The 26,644-nt window shown below is 34.0% G+C and overlaps 2 protein-coding genes across 2 annotated transcripts in view; one reads left to right on the forward strand and one right to left on the reverse strand.

Annotated features, from left to right (window-relative positions):
• LOC128987674 (ribosome maturation protein SBDS-like) overlaps positions 1–17,202 on the forward strand; it is a 39,118-nt gene extending 21,916 nt beyond the window's left edge. The window contains exons 4-5 of the mRNA XM_054408651.1: positions 14,773–14,940; positions 16,981–17,202. Of these exons, the coding sequence (XP_054264626.1) occupies positions 14,773–14,940; positions 16,981–17,109 (297 nt within the window). The 3' untranslated portion in view covers positions 17,110–17,202. The remainder of the gene's footprint in view (positions 1–14,772; positions 14,941–16,980) is intronic.
• A 6,829-nt stretch (positions 17,203–24,031) lies between these two features.
• Positions 24,032–26,644, reverse strand: part of LOC128986650 (corrinoid adenosyltransferase MMAB-like) — an 89,810-nt gene continuing 87,197 nt past the window's right edge. The window contains exon 5 of the mRNA XM_054407122.1: positions 24,032–24,423. Coding sequence (XP_054263097.1) covers positions 24,276–24,423 — 148 coding nt within the window. The 3' untranslated portion in view covers positions 24,032–24,275. The remainder of the gene's footprint in view (positions 24,424–26,644) is intronic.

Here is a 26,644-nt window from a genome sequence, read left to right on the forward strand (position 1 = left end):
TACATGAGGCTAGAGAAACAAATAAGCAGTTTAGAAAGAAATTGTTTTCTTCAAAAAAACAGTATTATAAAAGAAAAATTGGTAGTTCTGACAATGTTAATAAGGCAACTTGGAAGATTGTGAACTCTGAAGTAGGAGCCAAAACTATTAACAATCATAATATAAACCTAGTAGTAAATAATGATGTATGTTCTGACCCTTCCCTGGTCTGTGGCCAATTCATAAATTATTTTGCAGATATTGTAAAAGAAACTGAAACTTTCAATAATATAAATACATTCCAAAAAAATGTTGATGACACACTGCATCCTGTACTTCCTTTAGATAAAAGGAGCTTTAAATTTAGCTTTGTTGATGAGAGCGACATTGATAAAATTATTAAAAGTCTAAAAAATTCCTATAGTGCTGGCTACGATGGTATTCCTGTGGTTCTTTTTAAAAAAGCGAAATCAGTCCTACTTAAACCAATAACTCATCTCATTAACTCATCTTTGATATCAGGAATTTTCCCTAACAAACTCAAAATAACAAAATTAAAACCGCTATTCAAAAAAGGAAACAGACAAACAGTATCAAACTATAGACCGATTGCTTTGCTGCCTTCAATTTCAAAAATCTATGAAAAGGTTGTTTATAACCAACTGGTATGCTTCTTTGAAAATAATGGTACATTTGATGACTGCCAACATGGATTCCGAAGTGGCAGATCTGTCATAACAGCTGCCACAGCTTTCATTGAATCCATCGTTGATAGCTTAGAGAGTAAATCTAAAGTGGTAGGGTTGTTCATGGACCTCAGTAAAGCTTTTGATTCAATTTCTCATGAGTTGTTGCTTTCAAAGCTCAGTAGTAGTGGACTAAATAGTACTGCTTTGAACTGGTTCAAGTCATATCTTTTTGATAGGAAACAATACGTAGAACTGAGTCACTGTAATAACAAAAATTATAAAATTTCTTACAATTCTTGTACTCAGGAAGTAAAATATGGGGTGCCCCATGGATCGATCCTAGGCCCTCTTTTATTCATCTTTTATTTGAGAAATTTTCCTCAACTCAGTGATTTTAGCAAGCTTTGCCTATATGCTGATGATGCAAATTTAAAAATAGCCACAGGAACCTATGCTGAACTTGAAGCCAAGGCCAATTCTGATATACAGTATTATTACTTAACAGTTTTTTTAATTCGAATAATTTGCGTTTGAACACAGATAAAACTAATTTTATGTGTTTCCAAGCAGGAAAAACTAAACCGCAAAATCTGCCAAAAATTGTAGTTAATAACAACATAATTCAAAATAAAGACCACATTAAATTCTTGGGATTAGAAATTGATGAAAATTTGAAGTGGAATCATCATATTGATCAGTTACTTTCTAAAATTTCATCTGGCCTTTATGCGCTAACAAGATTAAAACCCCTATGTGAAAAGAAAACTTTAAAAATTATATATTTTTCGTACATACATTCAATCATATCATTTGGAGTTTCACTTTATGGTGCAGCAAAAAAGAAAAAATTAAAATCAATTCTAAAAAAGCAAAAGAAAGCTATTAGAATTTTGTGCAATTTAAAACGCAGAACTTCAATCAAAGAATATTTTAAAACTGAGAATATTATGACTGTTTATGGAATGTATGTCTATGAAACAGTATTATCAGTAAAAGACAGATTTAATGAATTACAACTTATTGGAGACTATCACAATTACTTCACTAGAAATCGAGAAAACCTGGCCACAAGCTCACATACTCTGCAACTTTTTACGAAGACACCTAAATATGCCGGTTCCAAATTTTATAATAAACTTCCTAAAGAAATCAAATTAGAAACTTCCAAAAATAAATTTAAATCAAAATTGAAAAAGTTTCTTATCAACAAGGCTATGTACTCCTTTGAAGAGTTTTAGTTCTTTAAGTTATTAATTGCTCTGTTTCATATCAATTGAAACTTTTGGTTTTAAAATAATTTTATCTATATTTTTAATTTTGATATTTTCATGTATAAACTTTCAGATTGCACTGCTTGTTTTAATTTATTTGATCTGAAAAGCTATTAATATTGATGGTATGTTGTTATGCCATGCATGATAATGATGAGTATTTTAGTTAGTTAGTTTTATTAAATTACTCTTGACGCCATTCCTGTATCTATGTATTGTACTTTAATGAATAAAGTTATATGAAATGAAATGAAATGAAGGATCGTTTGGATCTTTCCCAGGTTTGAGCAGTGCAGCCACACGAGCTTTCCTCCAAACCTTTGGTATATGCATTTGGCTTACGCACATGTTCATGAGGCTCAACAACCATTGCATGGCATTTTTACCTAGATTCTTTAGTTGTTCGACTCTGATCTCGTCAATACCTGGTGCCATGTGCTCCGATGAGGCGCGTCGACATCCAGGCACTCAAATACTCCTGTGGCACTTAATAGTCTCACACACACCTAGAGGTAGGGGCACTCAAGCACCCAGTGTCCACAATGTCTGGCTAGCCAAAGGTTTATTTGTTTAATCCGGGATAAGCTGTGAGATCAGATGGTAAGATGTATTGTACTAAAGAATAAGATGTCTGACTTATCGGTTGAAGACAGATGATCTCGGGCTCAGTCTGAAGTTGGTATGTCCGGTCCACAGTATCCGTGGTAATTGACCAGTCAGGCAGTCCAGGTCCAAATGTCCAAAAACATAGCAGTGGGTAGACCAAGTGCAGTAGGGTACAAAGCAGTGACCCAGGCTGTTAGATCAAATCCCAGCAGCAGTAGCCAAAAACCCTACAAAATTCCTTATAATATATATTTATATTTAACTAAACAAGTTCTAGTGCCACAGTTTTAAGCCAAAACATAACTTTTGAATGTGATTGTAATGAATTATGCTCATGCTCTTGTAACCAGATTTGAATATAAAATGAGTTGTGTTGTAAAAAATTAAATAAAAGCAATAGTTGTTCCCTGTTTAAATAAATAATTCAACTAATTTGTCAAAGTATGTATTACAAATAATAATCCTACATAAATACAAATATTTAAATATTTCCACCAAAGATATAATCACCCTGGTTCAAAGATAATAGATAAAAATATACAACTTTGTAAACAACTTATTGTGATAATGCAAGGTCCTGGAAATTATCTGCAGAATAAACTATTTGATCTGTATTCCAAATAATATGCATTGTAACTGCCCAAAAGCTTATACAGTATGATTTAATCATTGTATCACACCTACTAAGATGTATTGAAATCATACAACCTCAAGAATCAATCACACATTAAATTACACATCAAACAATGAGTACACTAACTATAATTTTTGACCCAGTTAAAATTGACAAAATGGAACATAAAATATGTACAATTAAATAAAGTTTGACCTAGACAATGTAGCTTCATAAAATGTTGATTGTTCAAAATATAATATTTATTTACAAATTTACTAACCTTTGAGATATTATTTACAGATATTATTTACAGTTTTCAGCAAAACCAAGTAATTAATTTAACAAAAATACTACTGGATTTTTAATATTTTAACATTTACAGCCCAACAATGATTGTAATTTACTTTACTCAATATTCACAAAATTTATTTACAACAATAGCTGGCTTTAAATTTCAAGATATGTTTGATATATAATTAACACCCATATGTTTATTTTACTTTGTTTATCAGCAAAAATTTCTAATAAAATATTTTTTACCTATTTTACAAATTTTTAGAAACATGTGCTTTTTGAAATTGTCTATGCATGAAAAGTCAATGTTAGAATTTTATAATTCCAACAATATTAATCATTCAAGGCAATGTAAACTACTTATACTTTGATTTTGATACATAAAATTTACAAATAAAATATCTGCATTACCTCTTGAAATAATATCCTCAATAAAATATTCCTGAAGAGAAGAGGGTGTTGTCCTGGATATCCACAATCAGTCAGGTCGGCATCCACACCATAAATGCCCAGTTTTCCTTATCCATCAGCTGCGCTTATCAGTACTCATGCTCCAACCTGAGGGCTACTGATGGTCGGCACGTGTAGAAACTCCCTTTGCTACAGATTGAATTTATCTTGCTCCTTCAGTGGAGAGGCGGCAATTGCAAGACCTACTAGTAATATTGTGTATTGGGGCAGTTGAAGGTGTCCCACAAAAACAGCAATAATTCCTATCGGGTGATCAGTCCGATTTCCACTTGTTTTAAATATTACTAGCAACGTTATAAACACCCCCCAAGCAGAAGGAAGTTGCCTGCAAATTCCTCAATTAGGCGTAAGGCTTGAGGTCTTCTACGTGCCATGTGCCAACATTCTTCCCAGCCTGGTCAGTCAGCTCATAGATAAGTGGCGATACTCTTCTGGTGATTGTGAAAGGTCAAAGAAATTTCGGAGCCAACTTCGCAGAAAAGTTTTTGGTGGCATCAGACTGCTGGTAGTTCTTCTTCCAAACAAGATCATTGACTTTATACTCTTAATGTCATCTTCTCAGGTCGTACCTTGCAGCATTCTTCTGATGAGCCTGTTCCATCTTCTCTTGAACTGTAGACTAGATTATCCTTAGACCCCTCAGCTTTCGTCCGTAGACTTGGTTGTCCTCTACTTCTTCAGGTGTATCTTCACTCTTGTCTTCATCTTCCAGATTTAAGCTCAACTCCCGGCCAAAATTTAGATAGTTAGGAGTGTATCCAGTGGTGTCATGTCTTGCAGAACGAAGTGCAAAACCAATCTTGGGCAACTCTTTATCCCAATGACGGTGATTGTCACCTACATAAGCCCTCAACATATTCCCAATGGTTTTATTCACCCGCTCAGCTGGATTTGACTGGGGATGCCTGCTGGCATTGTACAATATCTTCACCTTGTATTCCTTGGCTAAATCCTTAACAGGGTTTCCAATGAATTCAGGACCGTTGTCGCAAATCAAAAATCGAGGGATTCCCCAAAGCAAGAAAACATCCCTTTCAAGGTGCTGGGCAACTAAGTTTGCAGTGGCAGCACGTTGAGCCTGACGTTGAGTGTGGGAAAGGACCTAACAAATCGGCAGCTACCATAGTCCAAGGTTTATCCACCGCTCTACTGGCTCCCATCATTCCTGCTGGCTTACTCTGTTCAGCCTTACTTTGTTGACATATACGACATCGGGACACATAATTACAATACAATACAATACAAATCATCTTTATTCATCAAGTATTTTTCAGCAAATACATAAATTGCGTCACAGAAAGGAAAAGAGAAGCAAAAAATTAGGTATAGGCTACAAGTATCCTAAATAATAGATTACAAACATATATTATAACATAACATGTATTTCTAATCATTTAAATTCCAAAACTCTTCTATTGAATATAATGATTTGGATTGCAAATAGTTTTTCAGTAGTTTTTTAAAGCTACTGAATCAAGAATCAAGAATCAAGATCTTTATTGTCATTGGCCTTTACAAGGAATAGACATAGTCAACAATATAAATAAAAACTAAAGCTATACAATACAGTGGGTTCTAAATTAAAAATTAATATTAACATCAGAAACTAAGTACTCTGTTATACAGTAGTATGGATTTTGGATGAGCCACTCAAACATTTTAGACTTAAACCTATTAAAAGGAACCTGTTTTGCTGCCAGACCTAATTTATTAAAAAACCGTATGCAATTTATTTTATGGCAGTTATCTGTTTTGGCCAACCTATGAGCAGGGATATCTAGATTGGATTTGCCTCTTGTATTGTAAGAGTGTATACTCTCTCTACAAGTGAATTGATGAAGATTGACTTTAGTGTAGAGGAGTATGTGAAAAATATACAAATTTACAACGGTCATAATTTTAAGGTCTATAAAAAGAAGTCGACAGCTATCCACAGGGCCAGCCCCACAGATTGTTCGTGTGACTTTTTTTGTAATAAAAGAATTTCATGGGTGTGGGGGGAGTGTCCCCATAGTATAATCCCGTAAGAAATATGAGATTGAAAAAAACCAAAATAAGTAATCCGAAGGTATTCATTACTAACAAAATCTCTGAGTTTCCAAATTAGATAATTTACTCTGGAAATTTTTTTACAAGTGATTTCTATGTGCTCTTGCTAATTTAATTTTGAATCAATTTGGAATCCTTATAATTTTACAGATTTTAATTCATTGTCAAGTGGGGATAGACTCAAAAGAATTTTCTGTGTTTTTTCTTGATTACGTTTATTCTTGAATGGCGCCACTTTGTCTTTAACGCATCCAAGTGGAGAACAAAAATCAGTCGCTTTAGGTTCTTCTTTTTGAAGTCTTCTGTGAGCGCTTCAAATGCTTTCTCATAGTAACCAATAGTAGGCTTTCTAAAGTAATGAGATTTTGTAACCAATCCATAGACTGTGGAGCCATCTTTACTTTGTTGACTGGTCAGGTGTTGGTTGATAAAGTCAGCCAAAGTTGGTTTGCCAAAGAAACTCAAAATTTAATTTGTACAAAAACACAAAATTGATTTGTACAGACACTTAAAATTTGTATTTACAGACACTTCAAATTGACTTAATATTTTTGTATTTTTTTTATCTCTTCAGTCAGGAGATCAGCCTGTTTCTGGGCTTCTTCAAGGATCTTTAATTTCTTCTCCTCCAGCTCCTTCAGATGCTGCTCTGCTTTTCTTTTCATTGACGCTTCTGTTTCCACCTTCTTTTCTTTCTTCGTCATATGTTCTTTATACCTGCTGTATGCATTTCTGGCTGCATGGATCAGAGGTTTTTCTATAGTTAGGTTATGAATACCTCCAAAACTCGTCACTGTATCATAGATACATCTTCGTGCCACTAATAGTTCTTTCATGTTCTCCACCACACATTCCTTGTTGACGGAGAATCCTCTTTCAACATTGGCATTACCATGGCTGAGTGTGCTAACAAGAATCCAAACTTTTTTTACATTGGAGTGCTCGTCCCCAGTCATTTGGGAAATCCAAAAGTGGTCTAGTCTTGTTGCCCTTGTGAAGGATTTTAGTTCTTCAACTGTCCTAGAAGAGCTACACAGAGAGATGAATTCTCTTAAAACAACATCCACGTTTAAATTGGTAGCCCAATTGTTTTCTAGCAAAATGGTTAAGAGGGACTCCATCCTTGCTTTGAACAATTTTTCGCACAGTGCTACTTTGGGATCAAAGCAAGACACAGCTCTTGTTAACTTGTAATGAAGTGGAGACTTTTCCAACATGTTTTTGACAAATTTTAGGAGGCCTTTTCTTACATCTTCTCTAAAAGCCAACACTTTCTTGTCTTCTACTCTTTTCCCTTCGTTAGCCTTCCTTAAAGCACTCTTGGTAGCTATTCCAAGTTTGACTGCCTTAGCTGGTAAGAGGTTTTTTTCTACTAAATCAATTTTAGTGATAGAGTTTTTTTCCAAGACCTCACTCACAACAATCCGCTCCATCTGTGTCTTAATTTGATGAGTCAAGTCCCCAAACAAAAATGGCGCCATTGGGTTATCACTTTGATATTTCCTAAGAAATGGTTCAACATCTGAAGCCAAGCTTTTAAAAAACTCTAGCTTAGCAACCAACAGCTCATCTTTTAAGTGACTGACTATAACGCTAAAAGATTGAGTATTTATTTTGTTTCCTTTTAACATTTCTTCAGTAATTTTTTTCATTTCAGGTAGGATTTCTATTGCCCGTTGGACAACGCTGACATTTTCTATCCATCGTACTGCACAAAACTTTTTTGGATACAGACCAGAACCTGTGATGTTGGTAAAGCAGGCTCTTCTAGCTGGGCTATCTTTAAATAAGTTGTAGAGGGCTCTAAGAAATGGTACAATGTCCCAGCCAGTGGCAATCATAGCAGACTTGAATGCACAGTGGCTGCAACAACAACAAACTTTTAAGTTCCCTTACTAATACTCATTGATTTAATTTTGTTGATTAAATCAAATAATAAAAATTTTTCAAAACACCTTCAATATGAACGTGGTTAGTCCAGATTGCATATTATTTAAGATATATTTTTCATCTTGCATAGCATGGTTTGGTTCCATTGCTTTAGTTAAATAATTGAGTACTCAAGGATTCACACATCAGACCTGCAAGCTAATTAAATGTATATTTTCTCGAGTTAGCTGAAACCTCTCTCAACCAAATCTGAACAATATCATTCACCGTTGCCAAAAAGTAAGCCTACTAGTTTTGAGTATAAATTCAAACATTATGAATTTTTTACAACTAGCTTGGATAAAATGGGCCTAGGCTTTAAAAATTTACATTAAATGTGAAGCATTGTGTTCTTGTGTTAAGTTGGCAAAACCTTGTTACTTATCCAACTTGAAAAAATTTTTCAAATTATTAGGCCTAACATAATTTAGGTTATTTTCAAATGTAGGCTATCAATCGAGTAACTTAAGTTACCGTACTTTACTTTTGGTAATTACCAAAAGTAAACATTTTCAGCTTTACTAATGAACAAACATAATTTCATTACCAAAAACATTTTATCCATTTACCTTAAGGTTAAAGTAAGGACCTTTTGCTTAGAGGTTTATATTTTTAAGTTAATTTTAAGTAAAGCTATGAATGTTTTTATTCAGAGGGTATCTAACATTTCATAGGCTATTTAACTTTATGTTACAAACCTACCTAAGTAGGCTATAAGAAACTAACCCAACCTTACCTAAAGTTTCCCAGCTCAACCACACAAATAAATAGTTGAAAATAACAATAAATTACATAACAAGTGTGGGTATATAGCTCATTTGTGTTATAAAATCAAGGTGCCAAAAGTATAAAATTTACCTAAACATTTTTTAACTCTTGAATAAATAGGACATTAAGTTAACTTAATACAAAGTGAAGTCTGTAAATTTGTCTCCGTAAAAATAAAAATTACACAGCATATTATACTATAACCTCATTTGTTATCAACAAAACCAAGCTAAAATGAAACTAAAATTACCTAACCTAACACCCACAGCACAGTGTGGAAGAGAAAAGACCAAATGGCCTAGATATAATATATTTACAAACTTTTAGCTTGTAAGCATGGTATAGTGTAAAAACTAATTATATCCCAATACGATTTACATAATATCAGAGTAGGCCTAAGTTAATGTTTAATCTGAAAATATATCAAAGGTTCTCTTTAAAACTGCACCTCAAGTTCTGCCTTTAAGTTAGGCCTATATATTTGTCTTGCCATTTTATGAACTGCCACAATTATGTGTAAGTTAAACCACCCACAATATATAAAATGTAAATAGGCCTACCATCAAATGAAAAAGGTCACATGATACTTAGTCAGATAGGCCTACATAAAAACAAATAAGACAGCAATATACTTACAGTGTGTGCAATCCACAGCTACCCATGTCCAAGATGGATTTGTCATTAGGTTCTGTCTTTAAGTCTGCTTTGAGGTCTTTTAAAAACTTGTGATTGACATTTGGACCATCCATTGACACTTGAAGTAGTTTTTTGCAATCAAGGTTTTCAAGTCCAGTTTTAAAAGCTTCAAGCAAGTCAACTGCTGTTGATCTTCCCAAAAACACTGAAGTTAAGTATCTAGTTTTGACTTCATTTCCTGAAGGGTCCCAAAATCTGACATTCAAATCCATCTGTTGCTTTTGTGCAACTTTGTTGAGAGATTCGTCAAATCCAACGACAAAAAAGTCATAACTATTAACTTTGTTTATAAGTTCGTTTCGGAAAAAAGGGGAAATGGTGTGAGTTATTAAATAACCAATTTTATCTCGTTGGAGTTGCATTTTTTTGACAATTTCACTATCAGGAAACATTACAGCCATCAATGTAACATCGCGAGCGGCGGTGCGCATAGACGTATGGGTCATGACGCTCTCAATTGCCCACAAAATCTCAGCCTTGGTAACATTGTCATTAACAATAAAATATTGCATTCCACGGGGTGCCGAGGGTTGGGAAACTACTGCTGCAGTAGGCCTACTCGACCCAGTGTCACTATCGGTACTAGTTGAAGCACTTTGTAAATCACTAGATGTTTTTTCAGTTTGCAAATTGTCATGTAAGTCCAATGGTGGTTTATCTACTTTTAAAAAACATTTTAAAGACGCTGAACTTTTTGAAGCAGACATGTTTTTTTAATGTTTTTCGCCAGTCATGTGACTTACGACCGCACGGCGTCCCATGTTGCTTAAGTTAAAACATTTCTTGCACACGCCCCCCTCCTCCCTACCACTACCCCTCCTCTCTGCCACCACTTTCAAAATTTCAAAGTATGAATACTAATACTAAATTCAAAAATTAAAAATGGCCAAAGGCATTATACTGCTATTCAGTTTATTTAAAAACAAAAGAAAACTGATCATTAATAATTATTGCATGGTTTGATTAGGAACTTTTAAAATAGTAACAAATCGGTTGTTCAAGGAATATAAAACTTTTAGTTTTAAAATAATGTATTTATTCAAATGATTCAAATGATTTATTTGGCCATTCAATTCATACAGGACAATAGGCTACGTCAACAATACAATAAATAATAAATAACATGCCAAGCTTCTTCTAGCATTCTTGACTGACAAAATTAAAAAAGTTTGTCGAAGTAAAATGATATTTTACATTTTATTAAACATATGATTGTATTAAATAAAAGTAGACCTAGCCTAAAATATCAAAAAACCAAACAATAACATACTACTTTCTAAATTAACTCTGTTAATCACCTAGGCCTAATACAAATTTATTAGGGCCTTTAGATAGAATTACTTATGTTGTGTTGTTTATTCCGAATCACGTTGACAATAATATTGTAAAAAGGTTAAAATACCTGTAACTGCCTCGTGATTCCTCTGTTCCTGTACTCCCTTCTTTTACTAGATCCTCAGAACTTAATTAGAAAATTATAGCATGCCATATTGCCTGTCTATTGTCAACTACAATGTAGCCAAAATTAGGATGTAGTTATTTTTTGACGAAATCAATCATAATATTGTATTGTTTAAAGATGGAATAAATGACTATTCATTGACTAATGAACTTTTCGTCAAGGTATTACTGGTATTAGAATTGTCTTGTGTAAGACTCTGAAGACCCAGATTGCTTTGATTATTACCAAGAGTCTTTTTTTCTGAGAGGGGGGAACTGCTTATTTTGTATATCTCTATAAACAGGGCAAAACCTTTGTAATTTGCAGAGTGCTTTCCTGAGCACAACACACAAGCTGGGGGTACATCAGGTGGTTTAGGGCAGTCTTTGGTATCATGTTCCTGTGTGCATTTAACACAACGATACTTGTTGTGACAGTAAGATTTAGTGTGCCCATACTGCTGGCAGCGTTTACATTGGACAATTTCTTTCTTTTTCTGAGGTGGTTCAAATAAAACCTTAGCATTTAAAATGAATTGTGTTTGAAATATTTCCTTATGTTTAAATATTCCACAGAAAATTATTAAATGTTTCATTATTATTGTCACTAGGCTCTAGGTCTATGAAACAAAGAGACATTGGTTTCTTCAAAAATTTGTTCCTTACATTAGTTAGATTCCTTACCTTGTGTCCATTTTTCTCAATAGCAGCCTTTAAGTCGTCAATGCAAGTTGAATAGTGCATTCCCTTCAGTACGACCCTATAATCACGTTCCTGTTTCAGCTGGTATGTATGGAAACATACATTCAAATCTGTCAGCCCACACACTATTTTCCTGTAGTCGTCAGAGGTTGCAGGAAACAGTTTAATTTTGGGAAGGCATTTGTAGGAATATCCATTGATAGTCACCATTGTATTCAAAGATCTGATCATGGGTGCAACGTTCGTAACGCCAGGAAGAAATATTGGTGGTGGTTTTGACTCTTTAGGCTTGTTAGTCACAAGTTCATCTTCCATTGCATCGGAGGACAGTGGCGCAAAATTGTTTTTGAGAGTAATTCCTTGTGAAGAACCAACATTCTTTGCTGTGGTTTGATGAATGCGATGGCGTTTTGGTCCATGTTCCGGTAACAGCATCAAGTTTCTTTTGCCATTTCTTGATATAACAGTTTGCCAGTTGTTTTCGGAGTCTTTTTTATCACATTTGAGATCTTCTTCACCGGTGATTTGAAAGTTTGATATCTCTAGAATAACACTTGGTTCGTCTATAAATTGAGTATAGTCATGATCTGGTGCTGGTCCCGTTGCCATAGTTACAATAGGAAACTACACTAACCTCAATATAATTAACAAGTAAAAACGGTTAAAAAAGTCAAAGAAAATTGAAACAAACACTGTTTTTGCTGATACAGAGATATAAAATGTAATGGCACAGTTTTACAATTTTACTGACTCAATGTTTACACTTACTTTTGTGTTTTAATTCAATTTACAAACTAAATTACAACTATACCTACTTTTATTCTGTCCAGAGGTAGCTACTACTTATATTTTCTTCTATGAATTACTTCACATTCGTTCTCTTTTTACATTTACAGAAACCTCTTTAGTAGTTATGTTTTTACAACTCTGCTTTTCAATATGACTATGGAGAAAATCACAAAACTATGGTGCACACAATTCACTTTTGTTTCTAAAATCAATTAAATATCTATGACATAACTATGTTTCTTTACTCAATGTTTTAAATGATGATGTAAATTAATGCAAATGCATACACGTTTTGAACTATGGAACGAGTTAAAATAAAAACTGTTATGTATTATGTTGTTGATTTATATTTAAATTGATGAAATTTGTGCCCTGATTAACAATAATAGTGGTTGGCTTTCTAACAAAAGGTAATACAAGTTTTCCATTAGTTTATTTTTGCTTATTATTGTGATATACTCACTGATCTGCAGGTAGAGATTGAACTTTGAAAAATGCTCAGTAGCTACGGTTAAACTTGCCGTTGAAGTGTTCTTTGGTTATAAGGCTATGGGTGCGTTCACAAAGAAAGCTGGTTACAAGTGCTTGGAAGCTCGAACCGGCGTGAGAAAAGTCAACATAGTATCAAACGTGTGCGTTCACAGACAAAGCTTGTGCCGGCTAGCAAGCGCTTGCTACAAGCTTTGACAAGCACGCAAGAACGTTTCGTACTTGTTTTCCGGCGCTTGTTGACCGAACCAGTCAGTTACAAACTACTAACAGTGCAGTATGGATGTCGATTAGTTGATAGCTCAAGTATTTAGAGCTTCCAATTTCCAAAAAAATATATTATCCACGTATTGTGGTTTTTCTCTAGAATGTTCAATAACGTATTGAATAGTACAAATATAACATATGTATTAAGATGATAGACAATCACATTTAATTTAATATTATAATTAAGTGTTGGATTATTATATAAATCTTGTATACTTTGACTTTATTTACCTAGAAAATTAAAACATTTGAATATATCTCACAATATTGTTTGCATCATAATTAATCAGCTACGTAGGGTGTTTAATACTCCCTCCGAGTATTTTTTAGGTTTTATTATTGGTCCAAAATTCGTTCTGGTGCATGGATAGGTTGCTTATGCCAATTCCCTCAAAACTTCACTAAAACACTTTCAATTTTCTTGAGGATGTAATTAAACGTGGTTAACTCCATTCTCATATCAGAAAAAAACCTCACTTTGTCAAATTTCAATTGAGGAAATAGATGGTGGTATTCCCCGAACCTACCTCTTACGCGGTTAATTTCATGAACACCTACTTTCCTTCTACGAACTTTTAATTCTACATTTTTAATCAAAAATAACTCTTCATCACTTGAGGAAGATATTGTCTCAACCAAAACTAAGACTACACTGAGCTTGAAATGCAAGCATTTGTTGTGAACACACAATAGCATTCTCAAGCACTTGGAACAAGCGCTGAAAGTAAATTACTTTTAACCAGCTTTCTTTGTGAACGCACCCTATATACCGTTGCTTGTTTAGGAATGGTCCTTTGGCATGACAAAAAGTTTGTTAGGCAATCTTTTAAGTCGGGCTTCCCAAAGTGTTTCCTAAAAGCCCTGGCCACACCAGCAGTGATTCTTCTTGGGTGATGGTAGTCGCCGGAGATGGTATGGGCGAAGGCTACAAAATTATCGTTCCTTAGCCATTCAATTACCTTATACATATCTGCCTCCACCATATCTACCTTATTACCGGGCTATTCCGCCCTCGACCTATCGTCTCGCAATATACGCGGGTCCAAGAGCTATTCCGCCCTCGGCCTAACCCTAGTATTCAACGCTACCAGGGTTGTTCAATACTGGCTTATTACCGGGCTATTCCGCCCTCGACCTAAGGTTTCGCGATGTACTCCACTCCACTTACCAGGGAGAGATGTTGCTAGCTATTCGCCCAGCGCTCAAGTGACTAGCCCCTATACTGTGCGGCTGTTATAGGGGTCGCGACGCTGGCGTAGTGCGTGGCCGCTCAGTGAACCACAACCCCGCGCTATTTGAATTACGAAACAGCAACGTTCCTACTCTTAATATTTGACCGTTACAGACTGAATTAGACTAAAATATTTTGTTATTCTTCTCCAATATTTAATTTGAAATAGCTTGTTCTGTTTTGTTCTAAAAAAATATTTTTAATCACTCTAAAATAGTTGTTTCATGTTTGAAAGGCTATTCGATATTAATGCACAAAGAAACTGCCTCTTAAATGTACATTTTCGGAAATCAGCAAAACATTTATTTGCGTTAACTATCAGTGAAACCCATGAATTTTATCATCTTACTACGGTGGCAACCCTGCAGTACAAGTTCCCTTAGGACTCTGTTTGCAGTATCAGCAGACGCACTATGACATTTTGTGCTACAATCCATCATGAAATCGTACAATTGCTAAGTAGAAATTGAATTTTTTTTCTTACAGGCTTTAGATGTGATCCCTCAATTAAAAGCAACAATGCCATTGGAACGAGCACAAATGAGGCTCAGAATAGTAATATCTGGTAAAGAGGCTAGGAAGTTGAGGGACAAAGTTGTGAAACTAACTAGCAAAGTGGAGAATGAGGAATGGACTGATGGCGAGTTGAATCTGGTAATTATCAATCATACTGTGAAATTATTGTAAATGTGGTATAATCAAATACCCCCGCCGCAGCAAACCTGCAGACTAAGCGAATTTCCATTTGACTGATTAGATTTACACTGAAATGTCTACTTAAAAATATAACATTTATTCTCTATTTAAGTAGAATTAGTTTAACTAGTACTTAGGTTTGCTGCATCAGGGAGGGTAAAACTGTTTTTTTTTTGTAAAACGTTAATAGTTAGTAAGAAATAAAAACATTTTCCAAATTTGATCAAAATATGTTCATAAACAAGCAAACTACAACAATTTACTTATTCTCCATAAGAATAACATGGGAATTTTAAATTTACAATTTTTTGTAATTTTCTCCGTAACCATTAGGCGCATAACAACGCTTCAATATACTAAATTATTTGTTTTTTTAAGCTCTACAAAATGGTTTGGAAAGAAATTGCTAAATTTTATGTTTTTTGGGTCAAAAATGGTAAAAACCTATTTTTACCCCATAAAACCCCCCGTAAACCCCCGTTCCCATGGTCCGATCATGCTGGATCACGAACTCGTTCGAATAAACGTAGGATTACACGTTTGTACCAAATTTAAAAAAAAACCGGATCATTTTTGCTCGAGTTATCGTGCTAACGGACACATATATATATATATATATAAATATATATATATATATGAATTTGAACGGATGGTGTTTTTGGCCTCTAGGGACCTCAAAATGAAAAAAAAAATCGGTCCCGCGTCCAGGTCTTACCATGAGTACTACGGTAATAGCTTATTCCCTATATGGGAAATTCGCTAATACCCCCGCCGCAGCAAACCTACAGACTAAGCGAATTTCCATTTGACTGATTAGGTTTACACTGAAATGTCTACTTAAAAATATAACATTTATTCTCTATTTAAGTAGAATTAGTTTAACTAGTACTTAGGTTTGCTGCATCAGGGAGGGTAAAACTGTTTTTTTTTTGTAAAACGTTAATAGTTAGTAAGAAATAAAAACATTTTCCAAATTTGATCAAAATATGTTCATAAACAAGCAAACTACAACAATTTACTTATTCTCCATAAGAATAACATGGGAATTTTAAATTTACAATTTTTTGGAATTTTCTCCGTAACCATTAGGCGCATAACAACGCTTCAATATACTAAATTATTTGTTTTTTTAAGCTCTACAAAATGGTTTGGAAAGAAATTGCTAAATTTTATGTTTTTTGGGTCAAAAATGGTAAAAACCTATTTTTACCCCATAAAACCCCCCGTAAACCCCCGTTCCCATGGTCCGATCATGCTGGATCGCGAACTCGTTCGAATAAACGTAGGATTACACGTTTGTACCAAATTTCATAAAAATCGGATCATTTTTGCTCGAGTTATCGTGCTAACGGACACATATATATATATATATATATATATAAATATATAAATATATATATATATATATATGAATTTGAACGGATGGTGTTTTTGGCCTCTAGGGACCTCAAAATGAAAAAAAAAATCGGTCCCGCGTCCAGGTCTTACCATGAGTACTACGGTAATAGCTTATTCCCTATATGGGAAATTCGCTAAAACATATCACTTAGAACCTTCCAGTAACAGAACATGGTTTATAAATGAAGGGAAATTAAACTACATCAAATTAAATGTCAGACTATTTGAATAAGTGGTAGGAAAGGTTATTATTCTTGCATAGGAGGATTTTGGTTTGGCAAAGTGACTGTACTTATTTAGATTTCTTCTGAGTAATACTAAAGAAAGAGAGAGAGTATGCCTTAAAGTTGAACTAGCAAAGATTCATTATAATTGTGTTTAAATTCTTCTTGTTAGTAAATGTGATATAGTAAAAGTTGTGTTGCGGTGGTAATGTAATATGTTGTTAATATATCTGGCGTAATCCTATATTTTAAATTCTAATTCATTGTTAGGAACACACAAAAAAGATAAAGAGAGTAGGATTTAAATTGTTAGGCATATACTTTTAAGAGTTTGTAAAGTATATTCATACAACTAATTTAAATTTTGTCATCACAGACTTGCCTGGCAGACCCAGGAAACTTCAGAGAAGTGGATGAAATAGTCCGATCAGAAACTAAAGGACAAGGAATTCTAGAAATTCTTAACTTAAAAGAAGTCACAGAGGGTGATGAGTTATTAGAATGATCATTATTTTGCCTTAGTTTATTTATTATTATATCCTAACTATTTATTTTGTATTTCAGCTTTTCTTTTGTTATTAAACAAGTATTAACTGTTGATGCAGTTCTTTTGTCCTTTTATTAATAGTCAAGTGTCTGTTACCATCAAGTTTATGCTACTTGTGAATTTAGTAACTTTAGACTTAATGTTAGTTAATCTGGTAACTAATTGGAACAGAATCCAGTTCAAAGTATAGCCGGAAATGGAGTAAAAATTGCATGAAAAACTTAACACATTGTATTCCTATAGCTGTAATTGGTCATATTGTTTCTGCAATCATGACAACACCGTGACTGTCTCTTGTGATTATATCAACACCATGATAGTCCCTTGGGTTGAAAATATTATCATATCTCGTGATCAAGGTGGCACTGTGACCGTCTTCCATAGTTGCATTCTCTTACATCTCGTACACTTCAAAAGGTATCTTTTTTTATAAACAGTCTGTTAATGATAGATAGTAATATTGATACAGTAAAAAAGATAAAACGTAAGAGCTGGTTTAATGAACATGATTTTTTAAGAACTGACTAAATGTAAACAAGTAATGTATTAATAATATAATAAAACATATGATTTGTGCACAAAAGGCAGGCAGTACATAGTATTCAGAGAACTTCTAACATATTCCCCCCAAATTGCAACAGGAAACTGGGCAATTTTATTCTGTGGCAGGAAGAGGGCTTGGGTGTTCCAGTAGCTGTCTTCAGTGTTACCAAACAAATGAGGTTGTCCGGGATTTTTGGCAGACTCTTTTAGTGGGAGTTTTAACAACATATCTTCCTCTTTCAATCATAGAGTGTGTCGATTGAAAGTGTTCTGCACAATTTTGATTTTCAGGAGATCTAACCTGAACTGGATCTTTTGCAAAATCTTCCTGTTCCCAAAACTTCTGAAGTAAATCATCTACTTTGTTCTCCAGTAGGCAATGATACATTGGTGATTTATTGTCATTGATGATAAATCCACTTGGCCTAGATAACACCCAACCAAAGATGGTTAATTGAGCAATAGGAGTGAGAGGCCCTTGATAAGTCCAGGAAGAATGATACTTCCATAAACATCAGCTCCAAGTATCAAATCTACAGACCCAGGAATCATGAAATCATGGATCAGCTAAGCTAGTTGGAGCTTCTTGAGGCCAATTGGATTCACCAGGTGTCATAGTGAGTAACTTAGCAGTGAGTTTTGGTAGAATATGAGCTGTTAACGGACAGATAACTTTGTCACTATATGGACTCCCTATGTTAAGGGACACTACTCCACGAGTAGTTGATCATTGAAACGAGGAAAGTCCTACAAACATGTTTATGATATACCAACCTAACATAACCGCCGCAGCGCTGTAAAATATGTGGCCTCGGTATAATACAGCCAGGGCAGAAATCTATGATGGAAGCTAAGTCAAATGAATGATAAAATAAATGCAACGGGTACAGTAATGCCTAACGCCTCATTCAATCAAGTAACAGACACTGCATTGCTTTCAAAATACAAATATGATGCAGTTATTCTTATTGGAGGATCTAATGATTCATTGAAAAACTATATGACTCCTATCTACTCATCCCTAGAAGCCAAATTAAAGACTTTAAGCCAAAAACAGCCAGTATTGGTTACAACCGTACCACAAAGATTTGATGTCCACAAGAAGCATGCAGTTCATGACGAAATATGTCTTGTAAATAATTACTTGAGGGAATTAGCTAATAGACTGGAATCTTTACATCTTGTTGATCTGGATGTGTTGAAGAGAACCCATTTCTCATATCATGGCCTACACATAAATAACAGAGGAAAGTACATAGTGGCTAAACTTATTACATACAAACTTAAACAAATATTTGAAACAACAAAGGTAGTTCCATCCTGTCCTGAGATCATACAAACATTCCCAGAAAATCATGAAGGAATAAGTGTCACTGAAATGCCTATGTCTTTAATGATTGAAAAGTACCACAATGACAGATCAGTAGCTCATAGCATTTCTGGAGATTTTGACGACGACCGGCGTATGTCAGCGGGTGTGGCTGTAGTGTTCGCAAAGCACTTTAAGAAACCAACAGCAGCTCATTGCATTACCGATCATCTTACACTGCAAAATAGTCAAGCTGGAGCCTGTGTATACAGTCTTGTCACAAAAGACAGATTTTTTGGTAAACCAACCCTTGATGATTACAAGACTGTGTTTGAACATCTAACTGAAGATTTTAAGAAAAAAAACTAAAACATCTGATATGCTCTCCAATTGGGTGTGTTAGAGACAGGGTGAGTCCAAGCCAGTTTGTATCTAACCTGATTAAATTTAAAAAAGAAACGCATGCAAACATTACAGTTGTTTCGTATTACCAGAAGTCCTTCCGGCAACTGCGAAATGGCATGACCCATAAAGACTTTACAAATTACCTACGAAAACTTACATGTGAAAGTCTACAAGCACCTACACAGACTCCATTGGAAAAACACAAAAATTCAGATGCCTTACCTGAAACCAGCAAAAACAACTTATCTCCAAGTCGTATTCCTTCATCAGTGTTGTCTTCAACAAACTCAGAGATCTTGTCTGTTAGCCAATTTGACCCTGGCTCTACAATCACTGTACATTCAACTCCTGGCTCTACAATCACTGTACATTCAACTCCTAAAGTGAGAGGACATCACCTGGTGAACTATGCAGCGGCCCTCAAAGACTGTCCAACAACAATATCTCCTGTGATAGTTTCTAGTGAAAAAAAGCAGAGCACAGTGAAAGTGTCCAAGGTTAACGAAGAAGATTGTCTTGCTGTACATAGTACTAGTATTGTAGAGGGAGAATTTGTAAATAGTAATCTTAGAAATAGTAATAAAGGTCTTTTTTTAGAGAAATAGATAATATAACTGATGCACAGGTAAAGTTAGTGTCTGAGAATAAATTGAGTAAAGATATGTTTTTATTACATTTTAATATTCAGGGTTTTTTAAATAACCATGTGGAACTTAGTCTGTTCATGGAAAATAAGAATTGCAAAATTAATGTTATCTCTATCAATGAGCATTGGCTAGATGCAAAAAATATAAATGTATTAAATAAACTAGATGGTTTTATAATTGCTGACTGTTACGCCAGAATAGATCAATGCAGGGGAGGTTCATGTTTGATGATTGACAAAAGCGTTAGTTTTAAAATTAGAAATGACTTAAAATTTTTAAATGAACAATATTGTTTTGAAGGATCATTCATTGAAGTTAAGGACTGGAATTCAATCTTTATATCAGTATACAGGATTCCAGGCAATGACATAGATAACATATTTTTAGAAAAGTTTGAAATGTTATTAGACAAAATTGCATTGGAAGCAATGTCAAAAAATGTTTTTATAATGGCAGATACAAATATAGACTTATTAACTGATAAAGTAAGTACTGATAATTTACTGGAAATTTGTGATTGTTTTGGATTTAAACCTAATGTTTTTGTACCAACTAGGGTAAACAGTATCTCAAGTACGTGTATTGACAATATAACTTACAGACAAAAAATACAAGCAGTTTAGTCACAGACATTGGTGCATCAGACCACAAAGTTTTACTTTTGTCATTTGAGAAAATGTCCTCTCTAAGACTTGAGGGCGTGAATCAAAAGTTTATTCGGAAGTTTACAGAGACAAATTTTCAAACCTTTGAAAACACACTACACAACATGAATTGGAACCTTTTTGAAAACTTTAACGTAGATACCAATTATAATACATTTCTTACACTTTTTCTAAATTTATTCAATGAGGCATTCCCTAAAAAAATTGACTGTCCAAAGAATAAACGGAAGAAAAATAACTGGGTAACAACAGGAATAAAGATTTCTGCAGATAATAAAAGTAAGTTGCACCAAGAATCAAAATGGAATCGAAACCCTCAGTTTTTAACTTATTACAAAAACTACAGAAAGGTTTTCAAAAAAGTAGTTGCACTAGCAAAACTTGAAGCTAATGATGACTTTATTAATAAGTCTAAAAATAAAAGTAAAGCATCTTGGGTAGTAGTGAAAAATGAAACAGGACTTAATAAGCAAATATCTGATACCCCAGTAGAAATTAAATTCCAACATGAATGGAATACACAAAATTCTGCAGTAGCGGTAGCAAATAACTTCAATAATTTTTTTATTAATATTTCTCAGTATGCTAACCAGTCAACAGATAAATCTAAAGCCATTCAGCTACTAACTAAAAATCATCCACCTTCCAAATTCACATTTAAATTTAGAAAGGTTTCAATTAACGAATTAAGAAAAGTTTTTGCATCTCTCAGTAACACTAAGTCCTCAGGTTGGGACGATATTCCTCTTTTTGTCGTTAAAAGAGTCTTTAAATTTATCGAACATCCATTATGCCAAATAGTAAATCAGTCCCTTGACGAGGGTGTTTTTCCTGATAAGCTTAAGTTTGCTGAGATTAAACCGCTATTCAAAAAGGGTGATGTCAACGATCCTTCTAACTACCGTCCTATAGCAATTTTGCCATGTTTTTCAAAGATTTTTGAAAAAATTGTTAAGATTCAGCTAACAGAATTTTTGGAAAGTAATAATCTAATAAATCCGTCACAGTTTGGTTTCCGCCCAGGGCTTAGTACTGAAAAATCCATAACAAAAATAATTGACTGCATTGCGAAAGCCTTGGATGGTTCGCAGAAGACTGTGGGTGTGCTGTGTGACTTATCCAAGGCTTTTGACTGTGTGGATCATGATATACTTTTAGAAAAACTAAGTAAGCATGGAATAAAAAACACTGAATTAAAGTGGTTTGGATCCTATTTAAAAAACCGAAAACAAAGACTTATTGTACAAAAAATGCAGAGAAATTATAAATCAGAGTGGAACATAAACCCCTGTGGAGTTCCTCAAGGCTCCATTCTTGGCCCTTGTTTATTTATTATATATGTTAATGATCTATGTAAAGCTACTAAGATGTCTACCTTTCAATATGCAGATGATACAGCTCTAATTTGTACAAGACAGAACAATGATATCATACAAGCCTCAATAACTCAGGAATTTCAACTTCTCGGGGACTGGTTTGCAGTAAATGGTCTGTCCATGAATGTAGAAAAAACCCAACTAATTCAGTTTTCTGCATCCAATATTAACCAAGAAATCTGTTTAAATACAAACTTTAATTCAATTCACTCACAAAAATCAATAAATTATCTGGGAATTGATATTGATTCACAATTAAATTGGCAAAATCACATTAAAAACCTATCAAAAAGACTACGTTCAGCAACATTTGTTCTTACAATAATCAGGGATACTACTAATTTAAAAACACAAATAGCAGTATATCATGCATATTTTTCATCGATTATGAATTATGGAATTACTGTATGGGGCTCATCAAGTCAGGCCAAAAAAATATTTGTCCTTCAAAAAAGAGCAGTAAGAATAATGGCCAGAGTTCCCAATAGAACACATTGTAAAGATTTATTTATTCAGTTTAAAATTTTGACCTTTTTTAGCTCTTATATATACAAATTGGCATTAATGGTTAAAAGTGATTTCGATACATTCATGGACTGTCAACCATCTCATACACATAACACAAGATTCAAAAATATTATAAAACCAATTCAACATAGGCTTAAAATATTTCATTTATCTCCTCAGTATATAGGGTCAAAAGTTTTACAATAAACTACCTGCTGAGATAAAAAACATTGCCTCAGTTTCTAAATTAAATCATCTTTAAAAAGTTTCCTTTTGGAGAGGGCATTTTACTCACTAGAAGAATATCTTGGAGATGTGATTACAATTTGAAAGGTATTACTTCTCCCATAGGTTTGTATTGATTGCTTTATTTGTTTTGTATTTTATAATGTAGATTTTTCAATGTATAATTTTATTAGACTTTTAAAATGACAAATCACCTGTCAAGAGAATTGATGTAATGTGACGATGTTAAAAAAAAAAAAAAATACCAAAGTACCCAAAATTTAGCTCAACTTAGAAAAGACTTAACTTAAGACAACTCAAAGCATTATAACAGCACTGTATTTGTATTGCAATTTGAGTTGTAATAATAAAGTGTTAACATTTTAATATACAATACTGTTGCAACAATATCCTCAAATATTAAATTATAAGATCAAGTATGGACAGATTGTATTGAACTAAATACAAACTTAATCATAAATGAGTTTATTAGAAGGGAAAGTTTTGTATGACTAATCAACCAACATCCTACAACAAAAAAGAAAAAGATTAATTATTTAAAATAATCCAAGCACAATTTAAGACAATAGAATTGTCTTACATTTGTGAAAAATACTGAAGAAATACTACACAATAGTTGGGGTTACGGCGTGCCGAGTAGAGCTTTGAAAAGTCCCCTCAAATCCATCATTGGGGATTTTCATGACTTTTTGCCTATTTCCATGACTTTCAATGACCAGAATTTTTTTCCATGACTATCCCTAACTTTCCAGAATGTGAACACCCTGCTATTTACCAAACTATATTATTCAAGTGTTACCATTAGATAAATTTTAAATAGTCATTAATAATTTGTTATTGAAACACTGTTTTTAGGACATAAAAGAATATTTTGACTTGTAAAACGTTTTATTAATTGTTTATTGTTTACTATATTGACCCAGCCTATACAGCATTGTATGTTTTCTGTCCATTGGTGTTCTGGAATCCTATAGACAAATGATAGTATCCCACATAGTATGTCAAACAAACAAGATAAAACATTGATCAATTTAGTTGAAGCAATGTTGTAATGCACATTTAAAAAATAACATTTATTGTTTTTCCAATAATTTGTGCATTGAATTTGATAAAAATACACAATTTCAAAATTTATCTAAAGGATTTTGGTGTTAGTAAAAAAAAAAACATTGGGTTCTGACTAGAAAAATTCAGTTTTATTTCACAACTGGCAGTCTATTTGTACCGATCACTCGGTAAAAAAAAACTTAACAATACATACAAATATATACAACATGTAAATTATTAATAAATAATCTTTGTGGTAGTCAACAGTCTTATAAACTATATAGTTGCATATGTGAAACAACAGACCCTCCACGGTTTAGCATTGGCTACAAAATGATACTATCTGGCACGATACAATTCAATTGAATATTTTGCTATTTTAACTAGTTTGTATATTATTAGAGTCATTATTTTCTTGCTTTGCTTCGGTTTTCTTTTTCATTTCAGACCTTGGAGTATAGACAGACTCTGACCTTTCATCTTTTTTTGCAGCATATCTAGCCCATGTGAACAGCAGATCTGCCAATCTGTAATAATTGGTAAATAACTTAGGGAAAAACAACTACATTCAAAAGGCAAACAAAATTGGCAATTTGTTGCAGAATACCCATCAGCAATGACATAATTTATCTTATCTTTAAGGTCCGGCAACTTTCAAGAATGAATATGCCTTAGTTACAACTACTCTCATAATTTTTACGACTGATATTGATCAATATTAAGAGTTGTTGATTTAGGCAGTTCAATTATAAAACAACCAAAAATCTTTATGCATGGTCCTTAATTTTTTAGGGAAAATTAATAAACTAGACAATCTTTTAACTTACATCCATTTCACTGCTTTCAGTCAATGCAAGAATAGTATTTTTATCACATTTTTGTCAACCATTAATAATCATAACTAAAAACAATTTATTACATTTAAATTTGTTAATTTCTATTTAATGCTCTACATTAAACTTTAGTTCATTCTAATGGGAATAAGTATTATTTTTTCTTGTCTTCGGTTTTTATTTTTAACAGTTTATTTTAAAACTGATTTAAACTGATAACTTATTACCTTACTAGCTATACCCGCGGTCTTTGCCCCGTTTAACTTCATAAGTGAGCTCGTTCGCATGGCTCAATCACATCCTGGTTGAAGTTCGCTACGCTCACTCACCTTTAGGTTGGAGCTCGTTCGCTGCGCTCACTTGCCTTCAGGTTAGCTCGTTCGCTACGTTAACTCGCCTCCAGGTTAAAGTTCGTTCGCTACGCTCACTCACCTTTTGGTTGCAAGCTGTTGTCATAAATATAAAAAAATAATAGTGGTGCACCCTGTTGGTAAACCTAAAATCACGTCCTGATTGAAGTTTGTTTGCTGCGCTTACTCACCTTTTGGTTGCAAGCTGTTGTCATAAATGTAAAAAAATAATAGTGCTGCACCCTGTTGGTAATCCTATTAACACATTCACTGCTAATGATATGTTATACTTTTATATATGGCTAAAAACATAAACATGAACATGATTATGTATATGAAGTGCTAATATATCTTTAATTAAATAAATTGAATCATATAAATTGTGAATTAAAACATATTATATAATTGTATACATTATATTTATATACCTGCAAATATACTGATGACGCACAAGTGCGTCATTAGCAGTGAACGTGTTAACTCTTTAATGCTATTGAACATCACACAATTAACTTGTTTAGTTGAACCAGCTGTTAAGATTCTTTAATTCCATATAAATATGAGTACTCATAAGGTTAACATGGGAAACTCCAGAGCCACTGGGGCGGAGCCCGAAAACCCAATCAGAATAAAAACTACTTAGTTTTCCTATTTAATGCCCAAAGAATCGGTGTACCCAATTTCAGCCTCCTAGGTAAATGGGAAGTGGGAGAATTAGTGATGAGATTAAGTGAGTGAGTGAGTGAGTCAGTGAGGGCTTTGTCTTTTATAAGTTTAGATTACCGATTCTTCATCTTTTACCCCATGGGGGATTTATGGCGTCTTTTACCCCATGGGGGATTGATGGTGTCATTAAAAACATAAAATCACTTATTTACACATATACAACATACAATTAACATATAATTAAAATTGAGGCTGTGGACAGACATACTTCAGCCTAGGCCTAATAGAGGGTCTTCAAAGTACTCCTTCAGCGAATAGTAGGCTTTGTCTTTGAGATACGCTGTAACCATCTTAAGGAGTTTTCTTTTTTCAAGGTGCAGGATGGAGTTTGGCAATTTGTTGTATATATTTATTGCTCCATTACTGAAGGCCTTCTGAGTCCTTGACAGCCTAACTCTAGGGACATCTGGTCGGGTACGATGCCTAGTAAGATGTTGATGTGTTGCTGCTCTGGTAGGAAACTCCTCGATATTGTCTAATACCTTGTATTTTATGCAGGCGAGGATATAGTGACTAAACACTGTAAGTATGCCTAGCCCAGCAAATATAGGCTTGCAGTGAGCCAAACCATCGCTGTGTGCTGTGTGTACGTGCTCAACGCTCAACGGCACAGTTTAATTTGTTGCGTGGTTGGTACTCACTGGCTGTGTCTCCCGTTTCTCAGATTTTTGGGTTCTGCCGAATGTTCTTCAGAGGCCGTTTTCACATCGCTCAGCATGGAGCACTTTTCTAGCTAGAGTTTTTCATCCACGGGGCGCAAGGGCGGTCCCGGGGGGGGGGGGTCAGGGGGGTCATGACCCCCCCAAAATATGTTTTATATACATAAACTATTATACCAG

This window comes from Macrosteles quadrilineatus, unplaced genomic scaffold (assembly GCF_028750875.1).
Source record: "Macrosteles quadrilineatus isolate MER2022 unplaced genomic scaffold, UCM_ALF_1.0 Scaffold_2__2_contigs__length_208266976, whole genome shotgun sequence".
NCBI lineage: Eukaryota > Metazoa > Arthropoda > Insecta > Hemiptera > Cicadellidae > Macrosteles > Macrosteles quadrilineatus.